The sequence below is a fragment of the Cervus canadensis genome, chromosome 11 (assembly GCF_019320065.1).
Source record: "Cervus canadensis isolate Bull #8, Minnesota chromosome 11, ASM1932006v1, whole genome shotgun sequence".
NCBI lineage: Eukaryota > Metazoa > Chordata > Mammalia > Artiodactyla > Cervidae > Cervus > Cervus canadensis.
Window position 1 is genome coordinate 48343305 of NC_057396.1, and position 27617 is coordinate 48370921.

Consider the following 27617-nt stretch of genomic DNA (forward strand, 5'->3'; position numbering starts at 1 on the left):
TCTGAGCGTCCTGTGGTATTGGGTAGCATCTTTTCCAGTAGGTTCCCATCCTTCTAGAATTGAGACAATGAGTTGTACTCATAGAGACAAGGTGCCCATGGAAGGAAACAACCATCTTAAATCAGGCCTTTTGAGGCTGCTATGTAACAGAAATCCCCTTTCTCAAACTGATTTAAGCCAGAGAAGGGAAAACATAGGGGGCTTCCCTGGTGGCTCAGATGGTAAAGAATCTGCCTGCAATTCAGGAGATCCGGGTTCGAAAGATCCCCTGGAGAAGGAAATGGCAACCCACTCCTGTATTCTTGCCTGGAGAATTTCATGGACAGAGGAGCCTGGCAGGTTACAGTCCATGGGGTCGCAAAGAGTTGGACATGACTGAGCGACTAACACACACACACACACACAAGGGAAAATATTGGGCCACAAACCTGAGAACCCAGAAACTGTGTGGTCCAGGGACATGAATATTATCACTTAAACTTTACTTCGTTTCCATCTTTATAGCCACTGAATCTACTGTGATCTGGAAAAGATGGTCTAAAACAACAGAGCTTAGAGTAGGTCTGGGGTAGTGTCCCAAAGGAAATTTAGGGCACTGTTTCCAGAAGTAGATGAATAAGTGAGAGCTGGGAGGCAAAAATATCAGGTGTCCAGTTATATTTCCAGACATGAACTTAAGAGGGATACATAAGCAAATAACAATGATTCCATGAAGTAAGATAGGAACATGGTACAGTGGAAGCTCTGAGGAAGAGGTGTCCAACTGTGCCGAGGAGACTGGGGAAAGCTTTGAGATAGGAAGTGAAAATTTAGGGTAAACCTTGAAGGGTGAGTGGGAGTTTGCAAACAGAGAAAGGAAAAACAACAGATAGAAGAAACAGCATGCAAAGGCCTAAAAACATTTTAGATTTGAGAGTACTGAGAAATTCAGGCAATGGTCTGATGTTGCACAGCAAGTTGCATGATGAGAAGGGGTAGTAGTTGGGCCAGGCTATTGAGAACCTCCCACAGACAGGGTGAGCAAGATGCAAATGGATGTCCCAGGTGCAGTGGATTCTTTACCATCTGAGCCACTAGGGCTCCCCTTACTTCAAAATCTCTCCATTAATGATTGCAGCATGAATTAATCTTCCAGTTGTTCACTAGACAATTATTAAATTATTTAAAATAATTATTAAATTATTAAATTATTCACACACATATTAAGACAAACATTCATTCTCACAGACAACACAGTTTAATCTGAAGGTGGCTGGCCTAAGGATCACATCTGGCCTACATACTGTTTTATCTGATCACCGCAGTGACTTTTTAAAGTTTCAAATTAAAATGTGATAATCACTACATACCCAACTAAATGACTAAAGGTGAAAAAGACAACATTAAATACTGATGTGGAACCCCCCCTGGGAATCTCACATAAGTGTAAACTGGTACAGCTGCTTTGGAAACTGATCAGGTAAGCCGAACATATGCGTATCTCTTAACCCATCAATTCTACTCCTAGGTACTCTCAAACAAATGTATTCATGTATTCACCTAAAAATAGTAGGTACAAAAGTGTCATAGAAACACTGGAAAAAAACTCAAATTCTAGAATAGGTGGATTCATTTGTATATTCTATTCACAGAATGGAATGCTAGTCAATAAGAATTAATTATCCAAAAGTATACACAAAATCATGAGTGAATCAAAAAAATCAGAGGAAAAGGGGAATGGGGGTGGGAGTAGGAAAACAGAGTTACACTATGACAAGTTTCCTATTTCTTATTGAAGTAGTGTAATATCAACTTTAGTATATGCTGATAAATCAAATATGCACACTAGAATCCCTAGAGCAACCAATGAAAATATAATATGAAGAGGTTAAGCTAAAAAAGCCAATAGAGGAGTTTAAAGAATAGATGCAGCAAAGAAAACAAACATCAACACAGCAGACTCATATTCAAACATACTAATAATTACATTAATTTTAAGTGGGCAAAAAACATAAATTAAGAGGCAGAGATTATCAGAATAAACAAGCAAGACACAACTATGTAACTTTGTACAAAAGATACACTAAAATACACAAATAGGTTGAAGGTAGAAGGACAGAAAAAGATACGCCAGGGAATTCCTTGGCGGTCCAGTGGTGAGGACGCGGTGCTTTCACTGCTGGGGCCTGAGTTCAGTCCCTGGTCAGGGAACTGAGATCCCTGGGCTGTGCAGCAAGGCTGAAAAGAAAGATATAACATGCAAAGAGTAGGTATCAGAAAGTTGGAGTAGCTATTGTAATATTAGACAAAACAGACCATAAGACTAAAGTTATCAGAAACAAAGAGGGGCATTTCATAAAGAGTCAATACATCAGGAAGATGATAGCAAAAGAGTCAATACATCAGGAAGATGATAGCAGTTCTATGAGAGAGATTTACACCTATAAATGCATACATTAAATAAGAAGAAAGACCTCAGTAACCTAACTAGACACCATAAGGAATCAGAAAAAGAGCAAACTAAACCCAAAACTGGGAGAAGGAAGAAAATAATAAAAATTAAAGCAGAGATAAAAGAAATAGAGAAATTCAGTGAAACCAAAAGTTAGTCTTTGAAAAGATCAACAAAATTGATAAACTTTAGCTAAGGGAGGAAAAAAGAGAAGACTAAAATTACTAAAATCAGAAAATAATAGTAGAGACATCACTACTGGTTATATAGAAATAGAAAGGACTATAAGAATATGAACAATATGTATGCCAACCAGTTAGATGACAAAGAGGAAGTGGAAAATTCCACACAACCTACCCAAATTGCGTCATAAAGAAATAAGAAATCTGAATAGATCTATAGTAAGGAGATTGAATCAGTAATCAAAAACCTCCCAATAAAGAGAAGTTCAGGACTAGATGACTTGGGTGATGAATGCTACCAAATATTTGAAGAAGAATTAACACTAGCACTTCTTAAACTCTTCCCCATAAAATGAAGAGGAAACATTTCCTAACATTCCATGAGGGTGGTATTACATGATATCAAAGCCTGACAAAGACAGTACAAGAAACCTTCAGGCCAATATTCTTTATGAATATTCTTATAAAAATCCTCAGAAAATTACTAGCAAACAATTCAGCAGTGTATTAAAAGGAATGTACACAACGATCAAGTGCGATTTATTCCTGTAGTGCCAGGAACTTTCAACATATGAAAGTTCATCCATGTAATACACCACATTAATAAAATAAGGGCTTCCACAGTGGCTCAGTGGGTAAAGAATCTGCCTGCAATGCAGGAAACACAGGAGATGCAGGTTCAATCCCTGGGTTGGAAAGATCCTGTGGAGAAGGAAATGGCAACCCACTCCAGTATTCTTGCCTGAAAAATCCCATGAACAGAGGAGCCAGCAGGGCTATAGTTGATGGGGTCACAAAGAGACATGACTGAGCAACTAAGCAGCAACAGCATTATTAATTAAATAAAGGGGAAAAAACCCATAATCATCTCAACTGATGCTGAAAAAGCCTACAATTTAATACCTTTTCATGATAAAAACACCCAAGAGACTAGGAATCAGAATTCCTTAACATGATAAATACTACATATACTACCCACAGCAAATATTATATTTGGTGGTGAAAGACTGAAAGACTTTCCCCTAAGATCAGAAACGAGAGCATGCCTACTTTTGTCACTTCTACTGAAAGTTTTAGCCAAAGCAATTAGGCAAGAAAAAGAAATAAAAGGCATCCAAATTGGAAAGAAAGTAAAATCATCTTGTTCACAGATGACATGATCTTAAATGTAGAATATGCTATATATTCCACAAAATATTGTTAATAAACCAATTTAGCAAAGTTTCAGGATACAAAGTCAACACAAAAATCAGTTGCATTTTATTCACTAGTACTAAACAATCTGAAAAGAGAAGTAAGGGTAAAAAATAGTATCAAAAAGAACACAACACTGGACTTCCGTGGCAGTCCAGTGGTTAAAAATCCACCTGCCAATGCAGGAGACATGGGTTCAATCCCTGGTTCAGGAAGATTGCACATGCCATAGGGCAACTAAGCCTACTTAGTAAGCCTGCACTCTAGAGCCTGTGTGCTGCAACTACTGAGGCCCACACACCCTAAGGCCCATGCTCTGCAATAAGAGAAGTCACCACAGTGAGATGCCTATGCACCACAATAAAGAGTAGCCCTCACTTGCCACAACTGGAGAAAGCCTGTGCACAGCAATATAGATGCAATATAGCAAAAACAAATTTTTAATTAATTAAAAGAATAAAATATTTAGGAGTAAACCTAACCCAGGAGGTGAAAGACTTGTATGCTGAAAACTAAGACACTGCTGAAAAGAGTTAACACATAAACAAATGCAAAGTTCTATGGTCTGAATGTTTCTGTATCCCAAAATTCATGTATTAAAGTCCCACCAGAAACTAATACAACATTATAAATCAACTATATGTCAGTGTTTTTTAAAAACTATAAATTTTTTTAATTAAAAAAATCCTAACACCCCAAAGGTTATGGTATTAGTAGATGGGGCTTTGGGAAGTGTTTTAATCATGAGGGCAGAACCCTTATATGAACGGCATTAGTGCCTTTATAAAAGATGCTCCACAGAGATCTCTGGCCCCTTCTGCCCTGTGAGGATACTACAAGAAGTCAGTGACACAAAAGAGGGCCCTCATCCAACCAACTATGCTGGCACCCTGATCTCATCAGACTTTTAGTCTCCAGAACTGTGAGCAATAAATTCCTGCTGTTTTTAAGCTACCCAATCTGTAGTATCTTTTTATAGTGGCCTAAATGAACTAAGAGAGAAAAATTAACACCAAGGTGTGGAATTGCTGCTATAACAAATACCTAGAAATACAGAAAAGGGCTTTGAAAGTGGGTATAAGCAGAGGTTGGAAGAATTTGGAAGTATATTCTAGAAAAAAAGCCTATACTGTCAAGAATGGACTTAGAGGGCTCAGAAGGAGGAGAGCTTAAAGAAAGCCTCTCTTTTTCAGGAATATTTAAGTGGTAGCGACCAGAATATTGGTAGAAATACAGATGGAAAAAACCATTCTAATGAAGTCTCAGATGGAAATAAAGAATGTGTTACCGGAAACAGGAGAAAAGGCAATTCTTATTATAAAGTGGCAAATATGGGTTTGACCCCTGGTCTGGGAAGATTCCACATGCCTCAGGGCTGACCCCTCAGAGGTCAGAGTGCTGCAACTACTAGAGCCCTCACAAGTAGGGCTAGAACTAGAACCCGAGAGCTGAGCTGCAATTACTGAGCCTTCACTCTAGAACCTGAGAGCTGCAACTACTGAGCCCAAGTGCCACAATTACTGAAGCCCTTGCACCCTAGAGCCTGTGCTCTGCAACAAGAGAAAAATGAGAAGCCCATGCACCGCAACTAGAGAGTAGCCCCTGCTCACAGCAACTAGAGAAAGTCTGCGTGCAGCAGTAAAGATCCAGCACAGTCAAAAATAAATTTAAAATAAATAATAAAAGGCATGTGCAAGGACAAACTGGGAGACTGGGATTGACGTATGCACACTACTATATATAAAACAGATGACTAGGAAGAACCTATCATATAGCACAGGGAACTCTACTAAAGTACTCTGTAATTACCTCTATGGGAAGCCCTACCTCTATGGGAATAGAATCTAAAAAAAGAGTGGATAGGGACCTCTCTGGTGATCCAGTGGCTAACATTCCATGCTCCCAATGCAAGGGGTGGGGGTTTGATCCCTGGTCAGGGAACTAGATCCCACCTGCTGCAAATAAGAGCTTGCATACTGCAACTAGAAGATCACGCATGCTGCAATGAAGATTGAAGGTCCTGTGTGTTGCAACCAAGACCCAGTGCAGCCAAAATAAATTTTAAAAATAAATATTTTAAAAAACAAAAACATTAAAAAATAAAAATGCAAAAGAGTGAATACATGTATAACTGATACAGTTTGTTGTATAGCAGAAACACAACATTGTAAAACAGTTATATATCAATAAAAACTAATTTTAAAAAAAGGACGTGCAGCTGAGTTGGGAATTGTGTGATGTTTTACAGTATATTTTTGCATGGAAATTTTAAGGTTGGCAGGTGACCTGTTGTCAATGTAACCTGTTCCGTGACCAGCTTATCCTAACAAAGGAGTCTTTGTGTTGGTGGCAAGTGCTCTATCAGCTTTTAAATGCTCAACCCATGCCCAACAATTTTATGGCTGCTCCCAAGATTTCCATTAGCAATAGCCTTTACCTACACAAAACACAATGGACCCAGTCTGGTTTTTAAGTCAGACCCAGTTGAACTGTGGTCAGTAACCACCAATAGTCCCTGATGTAGAATCTGGGGATAGAATCAAATGATGGGGTTTTCCACTCAAAATAGGGAATGGTGGAAAGCCAATTAGATTGGGAGCTCCATGCAAAGATAGCAGAGTTCAGAAATGAGAGGAACTTGCCCACCATATTTGGAAATGGTGAGAAAGACAAGGAACTCAAAAGGGTTCATGGATTTGCCTGTGTTTCTCGTCGTCCCCAACGCCATCGGAAGTATCCTTCAGTTCAACTGCTACCAGCAAATCTGATTAAAAAACAAAATTCAACCGAGTAAATCTGAAGCTCTAATTGGCTTTATTCAATGACCCATTAATAATAACCCATCTAGGGGACAGAAAGGAAAACCTGAGGACCTGTACAAAACAGAAGGCTTTTATAGGCAACAGGGGGTGGGGGAAAAAAAGTTTCTAGTAAAGAACAGATTGACCTTCCTAGAGGGGACAAATGGGATCTATTGGGTGGGTTATCTCTCTAGTGCTGACCAGGTAATTCCAGGTCAAGTGGTTAAAGGCCACATTCCAAGAAGCAGCTGAAACTGCAATTAGGTTAGGTATTAAGTCCTGTTGACATGTGGCTTAGTGCAAGTGACTCCATTTTGGGTTTGTTGTTTCTTTTTTAACATGTGAGAAGAGAGAAATGATTAAAAGGTGGAATTCTTAGGACTTCCCTGGCAGTCCAGTGGTTAAGATTCTGTGTTTCCACTGAAGGGAGTGCAGATTTGATCCCTGTGAGTAGAACTAAGATACCTGATGCCATGTGGTGCACTGAAATGAGATGAAAATGAAAATAATAAAAAGGTGAAATTCTTAATCAAAGGGGAAACAGGAACTTGAAATTTGAAAAATTCTCGGCCTATTCATATTGAATAAGAAAGTTCATTTAAGAGAGAATACAAAGGGTGTGGCAGGATTTGGTAAGATTTATATGAAGCTACCATTTCAACAGAAGAGAGGAGCTATTCTAGACAATGGGGAGATTGGTTGATCATCTAAAGACAGGACCTATTGTCCAAGGCAATAGAAGAATGACCCCGAAGGCATGCCATCACAGTCCCAAACTGAAAGGGGATATAGGGCAGATTAATTTCAAAGGAGGGGCTTCTGCTGCCAAGTACCCTTTCACATTGCAGGCTCTGATCCTCCAAATTCTGGCATCTAGCCCCTCCCCTGCCTTCGGGGTAGTGCAGGCCATGGTGGCAGCTCTTTCAGAGAGCACAGGTGGTAAATCTTGGCAGTGTCCACAGTACTAGGTGTAGCTATGTCCACCCAGACTCCAAAGAATGGACCCTTCTGGGCCTCTGGTATGCAACCCCCTCAGAGAACCACTTTAGGGTACAGCAGAGAGCTCCTATGACGGCAAAGCCCAGCACAGTTGTGGGGGTGGGACTGCCCTCAAACCCTCAAACTGGAGAGCCAGTTTAAGAGTGTGAGATTCTACTTCCAGAGCCACAAGCACAGGATTCCAACCCACGAGAGCTGGGGTGGGGCTATTCCAGTTAGTCCAAAGTGCAGGTCCCTGCCCCAGTGTACCTGAAGGTTTTGGACTTGCTTAGGACTTGCTACCCTTTTCTGCTTTTGTTTGGCCATGCCACATGGCTTGTGGGATCTTAGTTTCCTGATCAGGAATTGACCTGGGGCCCTCAGCAGTGAATGCGTGAAGTCCTAATCACTGGACTGCAAGGGAATTCCTTTATTTCTCCTTTTTGAAGTAGGAATGTCTATCCTATGCCTGTCCCACCACTGTAATTTGGAAGCACATAACTTGTTTGACTTAATGGGTTCATAAGTTGAATCAACACTGAATCTCACCCATGTAAAAAAAATTAATAAACAGAAGCATCAGAGTCAGGAGACCAGAAGAGGGAGCTCTCAGACCCTGCAATGATAGTCTTTACCTTGGCCAGGAATCGGCCAATGAAAAGCCATGAACTTTCTCATAGTCCTCCTAACTTCTTTTCCCCACTAAAAAGCATTCTCCTTCCCGTGCCTTGCAGGGACTTGCCACAATTGCAGATCCCAAACTGCAATTCTCTGCTGATTTTGAATAAAGCCTTCCCCCCACCTCCCGGGGAAGTAACTGGCAGTCTGCGTTTTAGGTTAACACCCATTTCTAATTTGGATGAGACTGGTGGCTTAGATGATAAAGAATCTGCCTGTAATACAGGAGACCCAGGTTCAATTCCTGGATCAGGAAGATCCCCTGGAGAAGGGAGTGGGTACCCACTCCAGTATTCTTGCCTGGAGAATTCCATGGACAGAGGAGCCTGGCGGGCTACAGTCCATGGGGTCGCAAAGAGTCGAACAGGACTGAGTGACTAACAATTTCACAGATTTAGGCTTTAGTCAATATTTGAACAGGTAGATTTTGGGGTTACTGGGATGGAATGAATGTATTTTTCATGTGAGAAGGATATGAACTTTGGGTGGCCAGGGGCAGAATGCTATGGTCTGAAAGTTTGTGTCTCTCCAAAATTTTATACATTAAATCCTCCAAAAGATGATGATAGTAGTAAGTAGGGCTTTGGTACATGCTTAAGTCATGAAGGTGGAACCTTCAGTAACAGGACTACTTATAAAAGGGATTCCAGAGAGATCCCTCACACCTTTCATCCTGTGAGTTCATTGCAAAAAGGTGCTGGCAATGAACTAGCACCTCGCCAAGTGATCACACTGGTGCTTTAATTTTGGACTTCTCAGTCTCCAGAACCATAAGCAGTAAATTTTCTGTTGTTTATAAACTGCCCAGTCTGTGGTATTTTGTTATAGCAGCCTGAATAGACTAATATAGAAAAGACATCCTGTGTTCATGGACTGGAAGACTTAAGATGACAAATTACCCAAAGTGATAAGAACAAAGAACAAGACTCACACTTTCAGACTTCCAAGTATACCACAAAGCTACAGAAATGAAAACAGTGTGGTAATGCATAAGGACAGACACGTAACAGGTAATACAGAAATAAACCCTCACATATATGGTCACTTTTCAACAAGAGTGTGAAGACCATTCAATAAGAGGACAGTCTTCAACAAATGTTGCTATGAAAACTATTTACATGCAAAAAAGAATGAAGCTGGACCCTTATGTTATGCCATTTACAAAAGTAACTCAAATTGATCAATGATCTAAGCTTTACGAGCTAAACTATAAAACTGTTAGAACAAAACACAGGAAATAATCTTCATGATATTGGATTTGGCAAGGATTTTTCCAATATGACACCGAAAACATAAGCAAAAAAGGAAAAAGATAATTGGACTTGATTAAAATTTAAAACTTGTGCATCAGAGGACCGTATTTGAGAATGAAAAGAAAACCCATAGAATGGGAGGAAATACTTGTAAATCCATATATCAAATTAATATCTAGACTATATGAAGAATTCCTAACTCAATAGCAACAAAAAATATTAATAAGCCACCCAATTTGAAAATGGTTAAAGGACTTCAATAGACATACCTCCAAAATCTCTCAGTAAAACAGCCTGCAGGGAAGTTAGAATGTATACAAATGGCAAGTAAGCAAGATGTTCAACACTGTCAGTCATTAAAGAAAGGTAAATCAAAACCACAATGAGACAGATACCAAAACATGCCTATTAGGATGGCTATCATTTAAAAAATCAGAACATAAAGTGTTGAGGATGTGAAGAAATTGGAACCCTCATGCACTGCTTGAGAATAAAAAATTGTGTTGATGTTGTGAAAAGTAGTTTAGCATTTCTTCAAAAAAGTTAAATACAGAATTATCACATGATCCAGCAATTCCATTCCTAGGTTATATACTAAAAAGAAGTGAAAAGAGAGACTCAGAGACTGGTACACTAACATTCACAGCAGCATTATTTAAAATAGCCAAAAGATAGAAACAACACAAGTGTCCATCAGTAGTGGATGAATGGGTAAACAAAATATTGTATGTACATACAATGGAATATTAGTCAGCCACAAAAAGGAAGCAAACCTGATACACATTACAACATGAACGAACACTGAAAACATCATGCTAAGTGAAGGAAGCCAGACACAAAAGGACAAATGCTGTGATTCCACTTATATATGGTACCCAGAATAGGCAAATACACAGATAGCAGAACAGAGGTTACTAGGGAATGAGGAAAGGGAGAAATGGATTGTTTAGTTTGCATTTACTAGAATTTTATATAAATGAAAACATACATACTTTTCTTTTTGAATAATTTTTCCTAAGGATAATTTTCAGAGATTCATCTTTGTTGTGGGTATCAACAGCCCCTTCTGCTTTATTGTATATGATTCCATAGTATGTGTCATGATTTGTTCACATAGCCACTTTTTGATGGACATTTGGGTTATTTCTAGTTCTTGCCTAATACAAGCAAAACTGCTATGAACATTTGTGTTCAAGTCTTTGCATAGAAATAAGCTTTCATTTCCTGTGGGTAAGTACTTAGGTGTGGAACAGCCACTTTATATAAATTTTTTTTCCAAAATCTCAGATAGCTGAGTATGAGAATTCCAGTTGCTCATCTTCACCTACACCTGGTATGACCAATCTTTTTAATTTTAGCCTTTCTGATATGTATGTATTTCACTGTGGTTTTAATTTGCATTTCTCAAATGACTAATGATGTCAAACATTTTTCATGGTTTTTTCCCCTATCAACTTATGAGAGTTCTTCATGTATTTTGAATACTGGTCCTCTATCAAGCATGCAATCTACAAATATTTTCTCAATCTGTAGTTTACTTTTTGTTCAGTTTCAGGCTGCCTAATTAAGAACCTCAGTTCCTCATTGACTGAAGGCTGCCCTCAACTCATTGCTGGGACTCTCCACAGGCAGCTCAAATTGCTGCATAGAAGCAAATGAAGAGTCAGACTGTACGGACTAGAAAAATGCCACAATCTTTCATAATCTAACCTTCAAAGTGATGATGCAACCCTTGCTGTATTCTATTCCTTAGATGCAAGTCACCAGGTGCAGACTATATTTTAGGGGAAAGGATAATGAAATATATGAATATGAATACTAGAGGCAGATATACCATTTCAGAAACTGCTTTCAGAAGATACACAGATGCCTACACAAATATTATCTTCAAAGTTCTTTGTTTTAAGTACTTTATAATTCTTCTTGGTTTTTATCTTCCTGGAATTTCTGAATGTTGCTATGTATATTATTCTATTCCTAATCTTTACTTTTCTATTTCTTTGCTGTCTAATGAAAGAGTTCCTCAATTTAATTTGCTAATTCAATCAATGCAATCCAATCTACTACTTACCTGTGTTTATTTCAGCTATTATATTTTTCATTTAATAGTTGTATTTTTGGTTATTTTTCACTCTTGCTCCACATATTATCATTATCTTATTTCTTTAATATTTATCATACCATATTTAAATTATTGGTTGTCTTTTCAAGTATTTCTGCTTCAAATAGTATTCACTTTTTCTTTTGAGGCAGTTTTCAGATATCCAACTACTCTATATGAGTCCAAATTCTCCTAGGGTTTGGGCTGTAACTCTGGGAAGGTATACTGGCCAAGAGCCAAAGACCAGAATGTCAAGTAAGTATTAAGGTAAGGAAGGGACAAACCTCGGCAAAGCTTTCTAGGAGCCACAAGACCACATGTAACTGTTTCCACTCAGTTTCATCCCACCAAACCAAACCAAACCTTTAAATCCAGTCTAGGAAGAAGCAACTCTTGCAGGAGGCAGTCTCCCTAGATTACAGACCACTAACTGATGTTTTCAAAGGATAGTGAGTGAGTGAAAGGCCTAAGGTGATAAATTATTTCCCACCTAGTTTCATTCTCACTACTCAAGGAACTTTTTTTTTTTGCCATGCCGCAAATGCTTGCGGGATGCTGTTTCCTGATCAGTGACTAACCTGGGCCATGACAGGGAAAGCCCAGAATCTTAACCACTAGATCACCAGGAACTCCCTCTCAGATTCTATTCTGCCCTAACTTCACCCCTGTGGATATCTGCATCTGTAATCTAGGTTGTGGCCTCCATTTCTATAGTAATGGGGCTAGTTGCGGTTTGCCCTAAGGCAGGGATCAGCCCTTTTTTCTTTAAAAGATAATATTTTTGGCTTTTGGGGCCATAAAGTCGGTTACAACTACTCAACCCAATCTTCGTAAGTGAGTATGGCTGAGGTCTAACAAAATTTAATTTAAAAACAGGTTGCAGGCTGGATTTGGTGGAAGGGTAGTTTGTCACTCCTGTCTCAAGGCAAAGGTGGAGTTAAGAGTGAAGTGGCATAAGCAGAACTTTCCTTAAGACATCTTATTATTGCCTCCACCAGTGACCCTATCTTTCAAGTTGCAGCCACTTTCCCTCACCCTTAACAACTGAAAAGAGTCTTCTGACTCCCCTGAGGTTTCTCAGTTTTGTCTCTTTATAGTCCTTGGGAGGAAGTAAGTAACACATGGTAATTCATTACTTTGGCAGGAATGGGAAACCAAGTCAATAATTGTTTTCTTTTGTGTTTATTTATACATTTTTTTGGCAGCAAAACTTTATTAAACAGAAAATCTGCACTATGAACACACTTCACTGCTTCTGTTGAAGAACCCCAAGCCAAATAAAAAGACCAATATTAAATGCAGCATTAACTGGTTACTGCCTTAAAGATACATCAAATGCTACAGTGTAGGAAGACAATCATCCCATACCAGAAATCACAACTTCTTCCAAATAAAGAATATGACCGACCCATCTGCCATATTGAATTGATATTTATTTCAGGACATGCCATGTCAAAATAAAACAAAAGAGTCAACCCTTGCCTTTAACAATAATATTGTATTATAAAAGCACTTTACAACTCCATCCCATCTTCGAGTACAAGTTACTGGGGTATGTGGGCTAATGATTATCTGAAAGCATTTCTCTATTCAGACCCATAATCCAAGTGCTCTCTGAATATTATAAGGTGATACAGAAAGTGGGAAGTGGAGGAGGAAGAGGAAAGAGAGGGGAATAAGGTTCTCCCAGTTAAGGGCTTTGTTGCAATGAGGGGATGAGGAAGTATGAAGATATTTTTGCTGTCTTTTCATCCTTATACTGTGTTAAGTAATGCTTACAACATAAATTCAGCAGGCTTTTCCTGAGCTGTAACTCAGAAATTTACTTCCTGCAAACAATGTATTTACAAATGTGTTTATTAACTTACACAGCAATCTCACAATAACTAGTAAAGATTAAAATGGTGCACTCCTAGTATATTTGTTTGCAGTGTTTTAAGGGAAATACATATTGCCATTGTGATGAAGCTCTAAAGACTGAATAAAACATCTAAAAACTGAAAGTAGTTAAAAAGGCAAAGAAATAAATATCACCAAAGAAAGAAGATTAATTGTAGCTTAAATATAAAACTGAATCACTAATTAACCAAACTATACAGATCTAATAAAAAGCAAAACCAAGTTGAGAGAACCAACATAAAAAAAAAAAATGCTGAAAAATAAGGCATAAATCTGCATAATGTTAAGTTTTATTTTCATTCTCTCTTTTCCCTCTTCTATGTATGCTTGTTCAGATCTGCCTTGAAGGGCTTATAAGAAAACATTCCATCTTAAATTTGATCTCAAATGTCCTGGGCAAAGTATTTGCTATTCTGCTGAAGATTCTACAGTTGGTAAGTGTTAGATATCATTGTTTCCACTTGTTATAGTAGTTTTGATCAAGATGCCAAATTTAAATTCTTGCACTGGTTCTTCTTAAAGGAATTTGTTTTCTCCAGTGACTTGCCTGCATAGCATTTTTTTAAAAAGAAACAAAGGAAGAAATAAAGAAACTCAAGAGAAATCTATTGCTTAAAAAAGTCTTTTTCAATCAGAACTCTATTTTGATAATTTTAAAATCTTGGGAGAATTAGCTCTTAGAAGAATTAAATATTTAAAACTTGTTCTGAAGCACTTTTACTTTTCTCTCCCAGAGTCTGACATGTGAAAGGATCATTTGTTTTGGTCAGAAACATATTTTATGTTCATTTACTTGTAAGTACTTAGTATGGTCATTAGGACTCATTCTGAAGACACATCAGAAACCCTTTCCTTATTCCAGCACTGCCTTCCATGATAGCTGAGTTTTTACCTCAATTAAGGTCTAAGTAATTTATATCAGTGCTCAAGAATAGTTTTGGATATCTTGGCTCAAGGCCTAGAGCAAGTGGTATCGCTAAAATACAAGGTAATTCCAGCGGGCTTGGTCTGGCTTTGCCTCCTCTTGTTAGTTTTGGGGGAGGGTGGCAGGAGTAGGAGATGGGGTAAAGGAGAAGTGGGTACTGCAGGGAGAGATCAAGTAAGTCGGCAAAGGCAAGTGCTCCTATGAACAACTGTGCTGTAACCAAGCCACATACTGTTGAGAGCTCCATCATTTTGAAGTACATTCTCATAACATTAAAAATGAAAAACAATGTTAAGAAAATGTATCTAATTTTTAAAGTTATCACTGGAATATGCTGGAATCATTTGGCTTTTTGTAAAATATAAATAATGAAGACACTGACTTTTTTGTGCTTGTGAAGCTAATAGATCATCTCCACGATACAGGCAGCAATGATGAATTGCAATACGTTATTACTGAAGGGAAAAGGTTCAAGCCAATATTCACACTGCAGTCAATGAAAGAGTAAGGGGGCCAAAGCAGTGAGCTTCTGGAGGAAAGCTGAAGATGCCATGGGGGATTAGCAGGAACAGCCTCCTTCGCTGACTGGCTGCTCCTGAGGCTTTTCCAGTTTTATGTCAATCACTGAAACAAAAGTTAAGGAACCATAAATGGAGAAGTACAATTCCAATTCCAATTCTATTGGACACCAACGATTCTCCCATTCCTATTTGGCTTCAGAGCCTACTCATCCATTATTTCCTATATAGCTAGTCCACCACATGAGGTACTCATATGAAATAAATGTGCTTGTATCTCTTATATGCAGCAAGGTTCCGAACAACGTTAATTCCTATTCATCGGAATGTATCCTAAGGTAATTATTCTACAGAAATAAGAAAGCATACAAAGATGACGTTCCTTAAGGAATTATCTGTAACAAAAACCTGAAAACAGCCTACAAGAAAGTTCCAACAATAGGGACAGAATTTAATAAACAACTGAGCTTCAACTCAATACATCATACTATTAATAAAGGCTTAGAAAACACATAACATTTAGAAGTGGGAAGAGCTGAATATAAAGTGCTATGAATTCCACGGCTTTTAATAAAAATGTCTGCATATAGAAAAACACTATAAGATAAATATGTGACAAATAAGGAAAATATAAAAACTCTTTTAAATAAATAATTTACATGTGCTTTGTTCTGTCCCCATTTCTGAAAGCAGAGGCCGTGATAAAGCTCCAGACTGAGTTATCTCCTGCCTATTCCAAGTAGAAAGCTCAAATGTCAGAAAACACAGGGGAAGAAAGTAAGATATAAACTGTGGTGAAAAAGTCCAGAGTCAAGAGGAGTCAAAATTAAGAAGCAGCAGGGTGGGATGCTAAGAGTTTCCTGCTCATTAAAAACCAAGCAGGCAAAACAAACAAATCAAGCAAGCAAACAAACACAAACCCTGTCACTGATTAACTGAAGTGAGCAGCAGGCTGCAAAGAGTGCACTTGGATAACCAGATTGCATTTGCTATAGAAAAACTCAGAGCTTTTTTACTCCTAAACCATCAATACTTAGTTCTAAAAGGCAATGGCATAATATTCCTAAGTCAACCAAGTTGGGCTTTAAAGGCCTATGTTAACAACAAACTTTTCTTGTGAAACAAAAAGGATACTGTCTTCTCTGCTTCTGTCCTGTGTGCTTTCCATTCCAGGTAGAGCTGCTGCAACACGTCGGAAGAGCTATGGGGAGAAAAAGACATGATAATTGGGAGGGAAAATTCAGCAAATGACATCAGGTAAAGACCACTGGATGGCTGAGTTAAAGGACTTGGCTTCTGGGTTATTCCTTAGACCTTAGCACAATTAAAACACATTAAAATGTCTATTTATTCTATAAACGAATGCTATATGAAAACCAATATGCCAAACACAAAGAAGAATAAAGATATGATCCTTGCTTTCCAACAAGTGAGATTAGACATGAACAAAGAGCTAAGAACTAAGCAGTAAAAACATTTGAGTCACACAGACAAACTACTGTAGGAATTCAGATTAAGGACAGAATATTAATTCAGTTAAACTGTACAGTGGCATTCCTATCTTATTTATAATGAGTTAGGTTCTAAAGTTAGTGTACAGTATGAGAAGGTCAGTCTAGTTGGAAGTCACTATCTTAGAAACCACCACACCACATTCAAGTTGGGTGAAATGTTCACTTTGAGAGGCATGTGGGAACAGAAACTGACTGAAGGAACAAAAGATTTATACCTTTTACTTTGTGCCCTAACCTAGCTATCTACTTACTGGGTAGAATGGCAGGTGAAACTGCCACGTTATTTCAATCATTTCTCTTTTCTGTTAGGCATTCAGTGCAAAATTCCTATAAATTAAAATGCACATATGATGTAACTACCTTGTACTACATAAGTAAGTACTTACTTACTTGAGGCACTGTCTATAAAGTTCTCCAGAGACACAGAAATGAGTAAGATGTGGTTTTTAGATGTAAGGAGCTCACAATTTGGCAAAGGATATAGACTCAAACCATTCCTTGTGATACAATGTTATGAGTGCTATAAACTAAGGAAGTAGAAAATGATACGCGAACACAGCTGTAAGAAGGCCCAGTTCAAGGGGTTGAGAAGAATTCTTAGGCAATGACATCTGAGTTGGGATTTAAAGATTTCACTCAGTTGAAAACCATGGAAAGCACTCAGACTTCAAGCATTCCATAAAAGTTGCTGTATTAAAATGAGAAGTAACAGAAAGAAGGCCAGAGATGAAAGAATGGAACTATAAATAATCTGTTTAGGGAAAGAAGTATAGAAAAGGAACAAATCTTTATTTGTAGGCAACAGCTGGATGGGGTAGGATTAAGGAAGATATGAATAGAAGTATAATTGTCTTGGTTCTATAACACTTAGTAGCATTTTAAAGATGTGCAAAGTTAGGCATTAGCCTCAGTATTCAACCAAAATCAGTTATTAGACTTAAAACTGCAGAATGCTTACCTTAACATCATTTCTGCTACTTAAGAAATTGTGCATGACCAAAGATCATGCATAATTGTATAAACTACTATCAATCAAATCAACACAACATTAATTGTATAGTGAAGTGCAAGTGAAAAATCACTCATTCGTGTCCGACTCTTTGCAACCCCATGGACTGTCCATGGAATTCTCTAGCCCAGAATACTGGAGTGGGTAGCCTTTCTCTTCTCCAGGGGATCTTCCCAACCCAGGGATCAAACCCAGGTCTCCTGCATTGCAGGCAGATTTTTTACCAGCTGAGCCACAAGGGAAGCCTAAGAATATTGGAGTGGGTAGCCTATCCCTTCTCCAGAGGATGTTCCCGACCCAGGAATCGAACTGGGGTCTCCTGCATTGAGGTGGATTCTTTACCAACTGAGCTATCAGGGTAGCCCATTAATTATTAATTCATTATACAATTAATTAAACCATTAACTGTATAAGGCAGGTCCATATGGATTAATATATGAATATTCAGTTTCAAATAAAGATCAGCATTCTCTAAATCTAGATACAAGAATAAATATTGCAACAATTAATGTCTGTGAAAGCTGTTAATGTTATGAACAAAAATAACTTAAAATTTACAAAAGCAAAATGAATAGAGAAATACATAGACACAGTGCTTTAGATAAGTGTAGGAAAAGTATTATGCCCTTTCAAGACTAGCAAGTGTTTATAATTAATGCATTCAAAGTCGGACAATAATTCTTTTTGAAGTTTTTATATATTAGTATTAGATAATACATTAAAAGCAGAACGCCAACTTTGTCAGCTCAAAATTTTATGCATCAGGAAAAGTCTAACACCCATTACAAATCACTTTTCATCCAGAGGTGAAGAATATAGAGTATGAAGGAAAACATTTTATAGACAATGAGAAAAACTGAAGAAAAAAAAGCGTTCCCCTGCCAAAATCAACTGAAAATAATCAGCTATTGAGGGCTGCAAACCAGTATACTGTATAGTGATTATTGGAATAATCTAGCAGCTGACAATGTGGTACTAAATCTTGTATCCCAGAAATTCATTCTATAATGATGATACTCAATTTTGGCTGCAATGATTTTCAAGAATGGATAGGTAGTCCAGACCAGCTAGAACACACAATATGTAAAAGAATTAGAATGAAGCTATATATATTGAAGGCCAGACTAAGAAAGACCTGCAATGAATGTGGACTTCATCCCAGCAAAGGAAGGTGCTAAAAAAAAGCACGCATTAAGACTTCTTTCTATAATTTCAGCATCTTACTATGACTATAAAGTCATATAAGTCACATATTGAAAACAAAAGATACTATGGTGGATGGCTAAAAACTAAAAGGTGAAGTTTTTACATTCTGGGTAGGTCACTTACTTGACAGGCCATCTTTCTGTTCCTCAATTTTGTTACCTGTAAAATGGACTTAAGATAATAGTACACGAAACCAACTAGATCACTATGAAAATTAAGTGAAATCATTATGTAAACTGCTTAAAGATGATCTGTTATATAGAAAGTCTTTCATATACAGTAGCTCTATTTCTATTAGAATAGAATATCATTCACAACCATCCATGGTCCTGTGGACTACGGGACCAGAATGTTTTTCCAAATGTTATGAAATTCTGCAAGAATTCGAGGACTACAGCAAAACACCAACAGATACAAAATTCTGCTTTAGGAAACAATATAAAACTGACAGGAAAAGTGTGGGGGTTGGGAGAAACTGTCTGAAAATATTTAAGCAGAACTGAAATGTCCTTACTTAGGAAAATCTAGAAATTACCCCCAAGATCTCATAGCTTGGTTGGACATGAAATATTTATTTAATTAACTGCCTACCTGTTTATAATGTACATAATCTTTTTGGCTCCAAAGGATATTTTATTACATGCTAGCTTAGAAATTGAATTTTTTTTTTTTATGGTGGAGGCACAGAGGTCTGTTTACTTTCCATGAAAATGGAATGAAGTTTACAAGTTTTGAGACTTTAAAAAAAATTAAAATAAGTTCTAATTAGTGAAAAGCAGATAACTAATGAGGTCTTTCAAGGAGGATATTGTTAGAATTACAGTCAACTACCTATTCTCATAATACATCATAGCACAGTATTTAATGTTTTTATAGAAAGACACAGAATTTGAGCCAAGAAACTCTGGTATTAACTACCCCATTATTACAACTTTTGTGACCTCAAGGATATGAATTCCTCTAATCCTTAGATTCCTTCTAATAAAAAGGGGAACGCAGTTGTACAGTTCAGATCCTTGAGGATCCATTTCCTGATAATTCCTGAGAAAAACGTCCCTAACCCACTACCAGAATTCTTCAATCCCATCATCTTACAATCAATTAAATACTTTATATATTCTGATAGCACCCTGTATTTCTTCTTTCAGAACTTTTAATACACTGATTGCAATGGCCTATTTATCTGTCTATCCCTCTAGACTTTAACCACTGGAGGACAAGGCTCATATTTCATCTTTGATATCCTAGTACATGACATGCAATAGATTTTTTTTTTAAGATTTTTTTAAAAATATTAACTGAAAGAATGGCTAACACGTGTGAAAACACATTAGAAAACATAGAGTACAGTACAAATGGTTGTTAGTGCCTTTAACCACTGACTTTTTTGAGTTCACTTGCATCTGAATCCTCAGCTAATTCTTTATGCATGACTATCCATAATACTATTTAGCACATGACCACAGAGCTGAGAAAGCCTCTTTTTTTTAATCAAGTGAAAGAAAAATTAGCAATACTTATGCCCATCAAATTCTCCCAACTCCCAAAAAAGGCAACAAAAGAAATTAATGTATTCAGTTTCCTGTAGAAAAAGGAAATATAAAAGGAAATTTAAATTTATATGCAGAGTGACAGTGAAGGAAAACACTGATAAACTTCAACTTGATGAAAAACAAACACCTCTAAGTATCTCCAATCAAATATGAAAAAGAATTTTTTTTAAAAAGTTAGGATTTGACTAACACAAGAAAATATAATGGGAGAAAATGACAAGAGGAACCAGAACAACAACTGGTAGATCAGAGAAATATGGGCTTCCCCACTGGCTCAACGGTAAAGAAGCAACATGGGTTCGATCCCTAGGTCGGAAGATCCCATGGAGGAGGAAATGGCAACCCACTCCAGTAGTCTTGCCTAGAAAATCCCATGGATAGAGGAACCTGGTGGGTTATGGTCAGTAGGGTCACAAAGAGTTGGACATGACTGAGTGAGCACACACACACGCAGAGAAATATACACTTAAACAAAGCAACAAGCCTCTATTATCTACAAAATTAAATATATTACCCACAGAAGAGTAAATAGGTTAACATGATCCCATAGGTTCTTCCCACTGTTTTATTTTTAACTTTGAGAGTAATTAGAACTAAATACTTCAGGAAAGCTTTACTGAAAGGTTATGTGTGAAGTCCTTTGCTCTAGACCAGTAGTTCTCAATACCTATAGTGCATCTGAATTACCCAGGAAACTTAAAAACAAACAAAACACCAGATGCTTGGGTTCTACCCCCAAAGACAGAGTAAGCTAGTTTGGGGTGGGGCTGGATCTTTAGTGTTTCCTTCAAAAATCCCCAGATGATTCTAATGTACTGCGAAAGTTAAAGGCCAATGCTCTAACAATAACCTGTAAGCAGTGTGAAGTAATCAAATCAAGTAAGGCAAGAAAGAAGCTAATACTGAGTGTTTAACTTCACATATTTTCTCATTTTTATCCTTGTAGTAACTTGTAAGGAAGGTATTAATATCCCCATTTTACAGAAATATAAGGCTAAAGAGAGTATTTGCCATTCACCAAATGAATAGCAGAGCCAAGATTCTAAAGTTCATTTCCTATTATTTTATGCTGCCTAGTATAAACGAAGTTGTTTCTTCTGTGGGAAGAGCTGTGTTAAGAAATAACTAACAATCGATTCTGGGTATAGGAATTTGCTTTGTGAAACACTGAATATATACAAATTACAGACATAAAAATTTAATCCATTTTCTGTAACTTAAAATTTTTACCTATAGCTTTAATCAATGTATTTGAAAAATTTAGTTCTCCTCCAAAATATTTCAATTAAAAGGGTTAATTAAAAAGGTCAACGTCACTAAACTACACTAACTTAAGACATCCCAAAATGGGCCAAGAAAATGCTTTACAAAAACCAAGTTCAACCCTTACATAAATATATGTAAAAGACAAGAAGGAAAAAAACTCTAGCGGTTTAAGCTGTTTTAAATTATTAAAGGAAAATCTATTTCTTAAATGCCAACAATATGCTAACAGAGGCTTCTGCTAAATTAGAAATGACAGTTGACTAACTATGGGGTCAGTACTGTTGGTAATATTTTTAAAAAATCCTCTCACTTGTATTTACTCAGTATCCACTTTCTTTCTTTAAGTTTTTTATTTTTTGACTACACCATGTGGCATGTTGGGCCTTAGTTCCCCGACCAGAGATCGAACCCACACCCCCTGCATTGGAAGAATGGAGTCTTAACCACTGCACCACCAGAGAAGTTCCAAGAATCCACTTTCTACAGACATTCTGGGTCATCCTTGCCAGGATGCTTACTAGGACATTTTCTTTTCCTGGAAAAATGGTATCAATTCCACTCGGACCTCCAGGTGTATGGTATTTTACTTGTAATTTCTAGGGGGAAATAGACATTTTAAATTGCAGTGATAGCTATAGTAATTAGCTTTGGGGATGATGACAAGCTGAATACCGGCTCTCCACAGAAACTTTAAAGTTGAATACTTTGGGCTATAATTTAAGGTATTTAATTTAAAGGGGTAAATTGGAGATCTCAAAGTAAAATCACTGTTGCGACCAGTTCTTACCTTTATTATAAAAGTAAGTTAAGTGTAAATTCCACTCCGCAAGCTATCCTAATCAGTTCCATTAACATACAAAAATTTTTCCATTATGAACATAATCTTTGTAAGAGCACGGACTGTATTATACATCACTATAATTCTCACATGCATGCTCAGTATGTTAATTTTGATTTTTTTTGCTAGATTTCTATTTTAATTTTGGTAGCCAAGCATTTCTTAAACAAAAGGTTACTTTATTACCTGGGTTTTTGGTGTGTTTTTTTTTGCAATAACTCTGAATAATCTTTTTGCTTCTACCCTTACGCCTCTACAGTCTACTTTTACAGAGTAGTCAGTGACTTCTTTTAAATCCTAAACCACAGCATGTCAAATCTCTGATTAAAACTTTCCAACAGCTTTCTATATTACTCATATTATTCAGCCAGCCAGGCTCCTCCGTCCATGGAGATTCACCAGGCAAGAACACTGAAATGGGTTGCCATTTCCTCCTCCAGGGGATCTTCCACACCCAGGGATTGAACCTGTGTCTCCTGCATTGGCAGGTGGATTTTTTTTTTTTTACCACTGAGCCACCTGGGAATCCCAGATTACTCAGAATAAAAGCCTAAATCCTTGTTACAGCCTGCATGGACGTGGACCTCTGTCCCCTAGGACTATCCCTCTTTAAGCTTATTTCCTATCACTTGCCTCCTCCTTCACGTCACTCTAACTGAAGCAGTCTTACTATTCCTTAAACATGCCAAGTACCTTTGAACTTCTCATTGCACTTGATGCTTGGAATGTTCTTCCCCAAATACATAAACAACATACTTCCTCAATTTCTTTAGATATCTGTTCAAATATCCTTATCAGAAAGGCTTTTCTTGACTTTCATAAAACATCAATATCCTAACACTTTCACTACTACTCTTTATTTCCCTGACCTTACTTTTACTTTTTTCCACAGCACTTATAGCCCTCATGAAGTACTGTATTCTCATTTATTGCCTAACTTTTCACACTAGAATGCAAACTTCATAATGGTATGGAATTATGATATTTTGCCAACTATTGTATCTCCAGTGCCTATAACACAACAGAACTAGGTATGTAGGAGGGGATCAATAAATATCTGATGAGTGAATTAACAAGAACATGGTCAATATAATAATTTCTCATTTAACCAGTTCATATCCACTTGTATATGGATTCCTGACCATTCAGTGATATTAAAGTCCTACTGTGTTAGGGATATAAAGCACAAAAGGATAAATTAGGGGTAAGGTTAAATATGAAAGAAGCAGAATGGTGTAGGGTTAAGAGCACAGAATTTGGAATTAAATAGATCTGGGTTCAAATTCTAGCTTCAGCCATAATCTTAAGCAAGTCACTTACCCTCTAAAACTTTGGTTTCCTCTCAGTGAGATGGATATACCTATCTACTTCACAGGGATACTGTGAGAATAAGTGAGATCAACACTTGGTATATTAAGTCGTTCTAACACATAGTAGCTGGGTAATTTGGAGAAAACTGTATAATTTCTGTGTCTCAGATCTTCTAAAATCAGGACAATAGCAGCAGACTTAGAGGACTGTTACATGGATTCACTCTTGTATTCAACAAAAATCTATGCATTTATATAAAAGTACTTGGTAAGAAGACAACAAAGAAATGTTTTAAACTTAACATTTAAAAAAAATAAATAAACTTAACATTTATGATTTATGACAAATATTCATACAGTGTGTACTAGGCAGTCTTGTACTATATGTTAATTGCTCTTCTTTCCTGAAGTATCATCTGCCTTTTATGTATCTATATCAAATATACTCCTTTTTTCTTTCAGTTGAGCCATACAGCATGTGGGATCTTAGTTCCCTGACCAGGGATTGAACCCATGTCCCCTGCATTGGAAGTGTGGAGTCTTAATCACTGGACCATCAGGGAAGTCCTCAAATATATTTCCCAAGGATTTAACTTTTTTCACGGCGTTAAAATAATTATTTATTTATTTGGCTGCATCAGGTCTTAGTTGTGGCACACAGGATCTAGTCCCCAGACGGGGATCGAACTTGGGGCCCCTGTACTGGGAGCACAGAGTCTTAGCTACTGGACCACCAAGGAAGTCCCTTTTGCGGCATTTATAAACAAAGTCTTCCCTGATCATCCTCTGAATATGATCTTATTTATTTCTGCCACAAATATATATCCTTGTGTCACTATTCATTTTACATCTCAATAATTATGTGAATCTTACTATCATGTAGCATTTGCATCTTTTATCATATACTACCTACCTTTCACTACATAGACTTCATGAGAATGTGATTCTTTTCCTCAGCTATAAATTTTTTGAAGTCGAGAACCATATTTTATATCACTTTATATTCTCCAAAGAACCTACAGTGGTAATACTTACTGTAGGCACTTGATACTTGTGGAATAAAGTATGTGATAAAGTACAAGATTAAGATCTGCTATGAGTCAAGAACTATGGTTGACATGGGATATGGTGGTGTGGAAGAGACACCATCCTTACCAATGCTTAAAGTAAGTATGTCTTCTCAGCACATATAAAACAATTTTTTTCACATACACATGCAACTCCACTATGAACAGTACAGAAGTTTTCACTGAGTTGTTAATGCTGATGCCCATCAGTTATCATTAATTTCCCAAAAAGTCCTCCTCTCTCTTTCAAACAAATCTTTTTCTTCTGCTAAGTATTGATGATTTTAGAAGAAAAAGATCAAGGAGTGTTTCAGTTCTATTTCATTTTCCAGTAATGCAAAATTACAGAATATAGCAAGAAGGGTAACACCCACACACGGAACACTAAAAGAATGTATTAATTATCAGATGAAAAATGAGGTGGAACCTTAAATATTATGTTATCATTACCATTTCCTTCAGCAATTTAAATATGAGACTACTTTCACAAAGAAAACAGTATTACTGTTTTGTTTTTTTTTTTAAGAACAAATTTAGAAAAATAAAGGGTAAATTTTTCTTAGGCTGTGTTTCCATGAGGATTTTAGAGTTAAGTGCTGAAACCAGACTAAAGAGCAAAGGTTTTAAGCAAAGATCATTTTTAAATAAGAAGAATAACTAGCAATATTGAGTAGGAATAAATTTATTTTATTTTAAGCCAAAGCTCTCAGGCACTAAGACCCAATTACTTGAACCACGGTTAGACATTAAATGGTGCATTAGTGAAATCTCTCCTAGAATTGTTTAAAAAGGAAAACAAGCAATAGAGAAAGCCCATTTGAAGCTTTCATTATATGTATTATAAGCCAGTACATGAGGGAGTGGGGAGGAGGAATCCAATTAGCAGAAAAAACTAAAAAGACATCTCTGTATATGTAAAGTACAACTAGATGGTACCTTTAGTACTGATAAACATGTCTTATATACAGAATGACTTCTGTGTACCTTTGGTGAAAAGGCATAATTTTGTCAAATAAAATGAGTACAATGCACAATCATCAAAAGGAACTCTGTTTTGCAAACACATGGCTGAATAAACACACACAATGGTTACTGAATAACTCACAAGAGTGTGACTCCCAATGTGTTCCAGGATAGTGACTGGACTGTAAAATTTACCTGGTAAATTTTTGAACACCAGCACCATTTCTAAATTGTTACTGACCTACAACAAAAACTCAGAAGAAATTTGACATTATTTTTTCAAAATCACTTCTGTTGATAAGTTACTCACTGACCAAATAATTCACTTCAAAGATCTCCTTATATTGATCTTAGATAAGCAACAACATACAGAATCCAGGAATAAACTAACCTTCAATATTAAGTAAGACCAAGTATGTACATGCTAAATGGTCTCAGCTATTTCATTTATCAGATATTTTAATTTTTACCCCAGTTCAAGATAGACTCCACTTCTGGTAACAAACAGCACAGCAGCTTGTTTAGGACTAATACTCTTGCAGATAGCAATTACTAACTCTGAACAACTATTTGAAGACTTTCAAGAGTAACAAGAGGAGACACAAACTAGGAGTAATTCAATCCTGGGAAAAATGGAACCCACACTCAATGGGTGAGAGTCATGCTTATTAACAGGTTTTCCCAAAAGCCAATCCTAGCTTGTACAATAAAGGGCGGTTAGAACTCAAGCAAAAACTAGAGTTTTACACGTTTGAGGTGTCAACTGACTACCAGGATGGCTGTACTGATGAAGGAAATAACAAAAAGGAGGGAGCCAAGAGGAGGGGTCCTAAAATCTACACATAAAATTCATACAAACCCTCAGTTAACTCCTTAATGGTACATATGTAGGAGAAGCTCTAAGGAGTCACCATGTAGGTGACTTCCAGGAGCTACTTGAAAGCAAAAGCTAGAAAGAATGCTGAAAGAAATGAGGAGAGATTTCAGCTACTGCCTGCATCAGGGATATAGTTTAGAGTTTGAATCTCACCAAGATAGAAAAGCTTGCTAAACATCTCAGGCTTCCTACAGGCCCACCGAAACAATGCGTAATAGCAAGACTACACAAATTCATGATGATCAGCCAGCAACATAACAACCTGCCATAATACAATCCCAAATTTTAGAGAAAAATAACAGAAACCAGAATCTCTATGTATACACTGTGTCAAGCACACAATAAAAAATTACTAGATACATGAAAAAAAAGAAAAAGAAAAATCTACCTAGAATCAAGAGAAAAAGTAAACAGCCAACAGAAATAGGCTCTCAGCTGACCCAGATGTTGGAATTTGTTGTTGTTTAGTCACTCAGTCGTGTCGGACTCTTTTGCGACCCCATAGACTGTAGCCTGCCAGGCTCCTCTGTCCATAGGATTTCCCAGGCAAGAATACTGGAGTGGGGTGCCATTTCCTTCTCCAGGGGATCTTTCTGACCCAAGGACTGAACTTGCGTCTCCTGCACTGCAGGTGGATGCTTTACTGCTGAGCCATCAGATACTTCCCATGGTGGAATTAGCAGACAAGAATTTCAAAGCAATTACTCAAATATGTTCAATAACTTGAAGGTAACAATGGCCATAATGATTGAACAGATGGGGAATTCTGACAGAGAAATGGGAATTTTAAGAAATAAAAAAAATTTAGGACTGAATTACAATATCTGAAATAATAAATTTGCTGGATGGACTTCATAACAGTTTAGATAAGGCAGAAAAAGGATCAGTGAACTTGAAGACACATCAATAATAATATATAATCTGAAAAGAGAGGAAAATAAGATAAAGAAAAAAACAATGAGCAGAAGACTTAATGACTAGCAGGCATGGGATAATATCAAGTCATTAACAGATGTGCCATTGGAGAAAATAAGAAAATGGGACAGGAAAAATA

At 37.1% G+C, this 27617-nt stretch overlaps 1 protein-coding gene across 3 annotated transcripts in view; it reads right to left on the minus strand.

Moving 5' to 3' along the window:
• Positions 1-12784: 12784 nt before the first annotated feature.
• RAB6A (RAB6A, member RAS oncogene family) overlaps positions 12785-27617 on the minus strand; it is an 85523-nt gene continuing 70690 nt past the window's right edge. The window contains exons 7-8 of one of the 3 annotated variants that reach the window (XM_043481075.1): positions 16095-16161; positions 12785-15066 (exon numbers count right to left, since the gene is read on the minus strand). In XM_043481075.1, the coding sequence (XP_043337010.1) occupies positions 15002-15066; positions 16095-16161 (132 nt within the window). In that variant the 3' untranslated portion in view covers positions 12785-15001. Of the gene's footprint in view, positions 15067-16094; positions 16162-21300; positions 21352-27617 lie in introns of those variants that run through there. The other 2 variants (XM_043481074.1, XM_043481077.1) reach the window with 2 other exon arrangements.